We start from the raw sequence: 6350 nt of genomic DNA, 5'->3' as shown, positions 1-6350 counted from the left end.
ATTTATACAATATAACTTTTAATAAAGTTGTGCATTTTGTTGTTGTTGTTGTTTTTGTTTGGTTACCGAAACTTTTATTGTGCTTCAGTATTCGGGTAATTTATAAAAGTCCTGTTCTCGTTATATTTTTTTGTTAAGGTTTCGTGATAATTTGTAAATTATTACGAGTGTTGGCAATTTATGCACAAACACCAAAAGCAGCTTCTCATCACCAAATGCTCTTAACGTAAAAACTACCAGAAGCATTATCAGAAACCCCTGCCTCCACCTCCCGCTTACGACTTCAAACCAATTTCAGCGACAAACATCAGCGCGGAAGTAGTAGTACTAGTAGAGCAAACTGGGAATGAATGGGACGGGGAAATCGCTAGCAACAGCACTGACATCATTGTGTGTCATTGTTGTATTATAAACTTATTATTATGCTAAAGGATTATCTGGTTTTGTTGTTAACAATAACAGCCTGTATAACAAAGAGTGACAAAAAAGTGAGAATTCTATGGGGGGAGGGAAGGTGGGTAGAGTGTGGTGGTGGGAGTATTCAAAATTAGGTGGTTGTGGCGTTTTTGGTAATTTTCATTCGTCGTCTAAAAAAAACCAAAGAAATTTCAACGAATTTAATTTAAATGCATATCTCTCTCCAAATGTTGTTTTTGTTTTCGAGTTTTTCTTCATTTGCTTTATCCGATGCCATTAAAAGAAACACGAATATTTATTGTCATTTGCGTGTCGCATTAAGTATGAACAATTTGTCAGATTTTATTCAAGTCATCAGTCAGAGAATAATGATGAACAGAATTCAAAGAAACATAAGGACGAAAAAAAAGAAAGAAAAACAACCATTCCCAAGGACTTCTTTTTGTGCAGTTTGTAACAAATTTTTCAATCAAAGTGAAAATTTCTGGATTTTTAATGGTGGAATATCGAGTAACATTTAATATTTCATTATCTGAAGTTTATTTGCGGAATAATTGGTTTGTTCTTCACTATAAAATGGAGGGTGTATTATGTTTGTCATTCCGTTTGTAACTCATAGGAATAGTTTATGACCACATGCAAATTTAGCTCTTGGTCAAGGTAAGGTAAATAAGTTGTTATAGCCAAACTTGCCTATTCGGCAGCTACAAATGGGACATGCTGTTAAATTTCCAAATCTTTACATAATGAACATTGACGACTTTATTCGGCAGTAATATTTAAAAATGAAGTAAAAAGAAAACATCAAGTTCGGCCGGACAGAATCTTTACTTTATGAACATTGACGACTTTATTCGGCAGTAATATTAAAAAAAAATAAATAAATAAAGAAAAACATTAAGTTCGATGGGACCGAACTTTGAATACCCCCCACAATTGGGTAAAAACATATTTTTATATAAAGCTATAAAAGTATTCAAACGTGTTCCATTTTAAACCACAAATACGAGTAAGACCGTTTGGATAATGCTCTTAAACTTTTCAAAATACCATAAAGTGGGTGAGGCCGTTATATGGGGGCCATACCAAAACGGGAACCTCTACAGACAAGTATTGTCATCTACCAAATTTTCTTAAATACCAAATTTGAAACAATTTCGTGGGTAAATGTGGCCAGGATTATCAAAATACTGGGTATCGATGGGTATCGTTATATTTGCGCTATAGGAAAACGTGGACCTAAATTTTCAATGATTTGCCACCGAAGCAAGAACCCATTAATAACTACAAATACCAATTTTTAGACAAATCCGTGGAAACAGTGGCTAGAATCAAAACCACCTATAAATACTATATTCCGCCACAGGGGCTAGAACCCATTACGAACTATAAATACAAATTTTTGGAAAAATCCGTGAAAAAATATGACAAAAATACCAAAACGTGGACCGATATATTTTCAATACCAACCATCCTAGACACAACACAAATCGTTCTGCCAAATTTTTAAGCTCTACGTCAAAAATGTGGGCTCTATCGTGATTTCAACAGACAGACGACGGACATCGTTAAATCGATTTAGACTTTATAGGATTGGATTAGACTTTATAGGGTTATAATATTCGTCGTAGGAATATTTAGGGATGTTACAAACGGAATGACAAAGTTAATACACCCTTATATTCAAGGTGGAGGGTGGCACGAGGTTTACTTTCTGTTGTTATTCCCAAAAAACATTTACCTACTTTTTATACCCTACACCACAAGGTGGTCAGGGTATTATGTCTTTGTGCATTTGTTTGTAACAGGCAAAAGGAAACTAGATAGACCCATAATTTCTTTTGATGATCTGCATAGAATTATATTCTGATTAGATTTATGAATGTCCGTTCGTCTGTCTGTCCATATATTTTTGTAAAAAAAGTACAGGTCGCATTTATTGGCCGATTCAGATGAAATTGTTCACAAATAATTTGTTTGATCCCTATTGAAATTGAAGATAATCGCTCAAAATTTAGGTATAGCTCCCACATATACCTTCGTAACAAACTTGTAATATCAGCCCGAATAGTGTGGAATTTTCCACGTAAGACCAGATTGGAAAATAAGTATGCCAAATTTGATCGAAATCGGTTCAGATATAGATATAGCTCCCATATATACTGTTCATTCGATTTGTTATTTTTGTCCTCCGCAACCGTAATATGCACACTGTACCCAGTAAAAAATATTTGGAGTAATCCTCAACCGAGCAATAGAGGAGTAATGATTTCTTCATCCATTTGGAGTAATAAGCGAGCAATGTATGAATTTTGTTTTGCCAAAAAATTCCACGAAGTTGGAAAAAAATTGATGTCTCGCCTTATGCTCCAAATGGATCAATAAGGGATGCATCAAAGCATTTTTGGCATGTTTTTTTTTGTTTGATGTAACTGTTGTTTAACTGTTGCTTTCGTCATGTTCGATTATTTCTTTATGGTTGTCCGTCCATTTGCTCAGTTTTCTTGTGTCCGTCTGAAGTGAAACACGTGTTGTAAGTGTAAATAAAGTGTAATTAAAAAAATTAAAAAAGTGTAATTAAAAAAATCAATTGGTAAAATAATGTGTGATAATTTTGTTTCTAAACGTCATCTTAGACGGCTTGTAAAAAAAGAAATTGAAAATTTCTCAAATTGTACTCGGCAGACTCTTACTGATCAGGAACTTTCGGCACCTATAGAAATTAATCAGTCATCAAATGAGGGTAGCCAATCGGAAAACTTTAATATTCATGACGAAATGAATCCAAATGATACGAGTTTCAGCAGTGAAAAAAAAGATTGTATTGATCGGAAGCTTGCTTCGTGGGTAATAAATAATCGCGTTTCCAACGAATGCTGTAATTCGCTTCTTAGCATTTTAAAAAGTGAAGGTATTAATGTTGCACTATGCAAGGAAACATTGTTGAAAGCGTTATATGCAGAAAACTCTTATTGCCCTAATGAGAGCCCGTCAATATCACAAATGCCACCAGGTGAATATTTTCATTTTGGATTAGAAAAAGCGCTGATGATGCATGGCCAATACTTGCTGTTGAATGCAAAGTCCGAATTACTTCTTGATGTATTTGTGGATGGAATGCCGCTTTATAAAAGCTCATCAACGTCATTATGGCCAATCTTATGTTCTTTCTCAGAGTTCAAAAACTCACAACCATTTTTAATTGCTACTTATATTGGTAAATCAAAACCTCCGGATGTAAAGGATTTCTTAAAAAGATTTGTGGAGGAATACATCTATTTGAAAAATGAAGGTTTTAAAATTGGTGATAAATACTTTACACCCAAAATTAGACTTTTTGTTTGTGACACACCTGCAAGGGCTTTTTTAACCGGTACAGTGGGACACACTTCTGCGCAAGGATGTTCGAAATGTGAGCAAGAAGCTTCATATAAAAATAAGAGACTAAATTATGCTATAGTACCCGGAAATGCCAGGACTGATGAAGCTTTCCTAGCACGAAAAAGTCAAGCATATCACATACAGCAATTTCGTAGCGAAACTCACCCTTTGGAATTATGCAACATTAAGATGGTCACACAATTTCCGCTTGACACTATGCATTTGATTGACCTTGGAGTGTTTAAAAAGATGTTGCGTTTAATTTTACAAAACAAGCATACAAAATCAAAGTTAAATGTAGCGGAAATAAATGAATTAAATCGCAAAATATTGTATATTGCGAAGTATACCCCAAAGGAGTTTGCTCGAAAAGGTAGACTATTTGACGAGGTATGCAGGTGGAAGGCAAAGGAATTCCGGCAAGTTGTGCTTTACACGGGAATAATTATTTTTAAAAACATATTGCATGAGGATTTATATACACACTTTTTACTATTACATACAGCATATCGGATGGTTTCGTGTCCTTCAAATTGTCATAAGAATTTGCAATGCGTTCAACAACTAATGGAAGCTTTTGTTGCCGATTTTGCCTTGATATATGGAAGTGATAAGATCAGTTATAACGTGCACAATTTACTACATTTGGCGAAATGCGTGGAAAACTTTGGAAATGTAGAAAATTTTTCATCATATAAATATGAGAACTTTTTGCAAACCTTAAAAAAAGATTGTCGGAAACCATCATACATTAGCCAACAGCTAAATAATCGATGCATGGAGCGGCATTTGCTTTTGAAAACAAATGATCCTAAATTCTTACCACTTGGGCAAAAACACAGAAACAACTTGTTTATGAGATACAAGTTCGACACATATTTCTTATCCGGAAAATCTCCTGACAATTTTTGCTTCACTATGAGTATGGTTCCAATTAAAGTATATGGTTTCTTGGTAGATAGCGGCGAAGAATACGTAGTCGGTAACGCATTTACAGATGCAGTAAGCTTGTTTCAGTACCCAGTGGACTCTAAAAAGTGTTTAGGAATTTGTAAGGCGAAAACACTAAATATCCACCGAGAGAAAATTAACATGCGTGACATATATTGCAAGATATTTTGCGTACCTGATGGGGAATATTTTGTATTTATTCCTATTCTACACCACTGTCAAATTTAGTAAATACTAATATTTAAACTATATTTCAAACTATTTTTCTACCTTAAGAACCATGAATTTTAATGCGAACATATTCCAAACTCAATCAGTTTTTACGGATGAAACTGTACAAAGCACACCGAATAATGTCGCAGGTAATGTTAACTCATAGCTCTTTTTATATTTTTTATCATAGTAATTATTTGATTTTATGTTCATTTCTAGAAACAAACAATGAAACAAAAAACACCAATAAAAAATTGGAAAACAAAATTGATCTCCTTCAAACTGAAGTCGAAGCTTTAAAGAAAATTATGTGTAAACAGACAATTTTGTTAGAACAGGTCGTTAAACACATACGCCCAACTAGCAAGGATCTCAAAATTTTTCCAATAAATTCACTAGAGGAATTAAATTCGGCAGAACAATTAGTTAATAACGAGCCTGAATCAGAAGTGGTAAGCCAGAGTTTTTAATGCATAATTTAAGTGAATTTGGTACTAAAACCTAATTATATTTATCTTTAATTATTTTCAGATATCATATATGAAACTAAAATTTGGCAAAGACAAAATAGAAAAGGCGTTACATGCAATGATTGGTGACAATATTTTGCTTCGGGTAAATTGGGATGGAGCTAAAAATAAGACAGCCATAAACAAATATCGGTTGTTTAACTTTTTTTATTTCGGTAATAGCTTGATTTTATAACGTGTTTTAAATAATATGTACATGATGTTTATTTTTCCTTTATTTTTGCAGAATCACTCAGAGACACCTACGAAACTTATCCTGAATTTGAAAAATCTTTTAAGTTGGCCTTTCGCAAATGTAAGGCAACATTTTACCGGCAAACCTACAGCCTAAAATCTAAATAAATAAAGTATTTAATATGTTTTTTTAATTATAAGAAATTATAGTACAAAAATGAATTATTTGTTTTTTTTTCGTTAAAAATAAATGATAAAATATATATTCTTTATTTTACTCTTTTCTTTTACTTCTTTACTTTCTTTTACTCTTTCAGGAGATAACAAAGATTACTCCCTTGATTCTCCTTTCCGAGATCAAAAGGAGTACTCCCTATATGCTTTTTCAGGAGATAACAAAGATTACTCCCTTTGTCCTCCTTTCCGATATGAAAACGAGTACTCCGTCTATGCTCTTTCAGGAGATAACAAAGATTACTCCCTTTGTCCTCCTTTCCGAGATGAAAACGAGTACTCCGTCTGTCATCCAATGGGAGCTCAAAAGGAGTGCTCGCCTCCTAGGACATGCAATGTTAAAAAAGAGTATAAAATGCAAGAGAGTCGGAGATTTAAGGAGTACTCCATTGCTCGAAAAGGAGCGTCCTACGATTAATCGTTGGATGATCCAATTTTTTACTGGGTAAC

General features: G+C 33.7%; 2 protein-coding genes across 3 annotated transcripts; both read left to right on the top strand.

Annotated features, from left to right (window-relative positions):
* Nucleotides 1-2639: 2639 nt before the first annotated feature.
* On the top strand, nt 2640-5890 carry LOC131806752 (uncharacterized). Of its 2 annotated transcripts, none has more exons than XM_059131409.1 (5): nt 2640-2950; nt 5026-5111; nt 5182-5414; nt 5494-5647; nt 5719-5890. In XM_059131409.1, exons 2-5 carry the CDS (start codon nt 5030-5032, stop codon nt 5832-5834), a joined length of 585 nt encoding a protein of 194 aa, XP_058987392.1. In that variant the 5' UTR covers nt 2640-2950; nt 5026-5029; the 3' UTR covers nt 5835-5890. The 2 variants fall into 2 exon arrangements, with proteins under 2 accessions (XP_058987392.1, XP_058987391.1); XM_059131408.1 differs by having other exon boundaries at nt 2640-3010.
* LOC131806751 (uncharacterized) lies at nt 3006-5111 on the top strand. The gene has a single exon (XM_059131407.1). It carries the CDS (start codon nt 3019-3021, stop codon nt 4975-4977), a length of 1959 nt encoding a protein of 652 aa, XP_058987390.1. The 5' UTR covers nt 3006-3018; the 3' UTR covers nt 4978-5111.
* Nucleotides 5891-6350: the final 460 nt, after the last annotated feature.

Source organism: Musca domestica, unplaced genomic scaffold, assembly GCF_030504385.1.
Source record: "Musca domestica strain aabys unplaced genomic scaffold, Musca_domestica.polishedcontigs.V.1.1 87, whole genome shotgun sequence".
NCBI classification, from domain to species: Eukaryota; Metazoa; Arthropoda; class Insecta; order Diptera; family Muscidae; genus Musca; species Musca domestica.
The sequence above is the reverse complement of the archived record's forward strand: the minus strand, read 5'-3'. Positions and strand labels throughout refer to the sequence as shown.

Coding starts and splice junctions, on each gene's coding strand:
- LOC131806751 (XM_059131407.1), top strand. CDS start 3,019: ATGTGTGATAATTTTGTTTCTAAACGTCATCTTAGACGGCTTGTAAAA.
- LOC131806752 (XM_059131409.1), top strand. CDS start 5,030: ATGAATTTTAATGCGAACATATTCCAAACTCAATCAGTTTTTACGGAT. Junction 5,112..5,181: donor CACACCGAATAATGTCGCAG/GTAATGTTAACT, acceptor GTTCATTTCTAG/AAACAAACAATGAAACAAAA. Junction 5,415..5,493: donor ACGAGCCTGAATCAGAAGTG/GTAAGCCAGAGT, acceptor AATTATTTTCAG/ATATCATATATGAAACTAAA.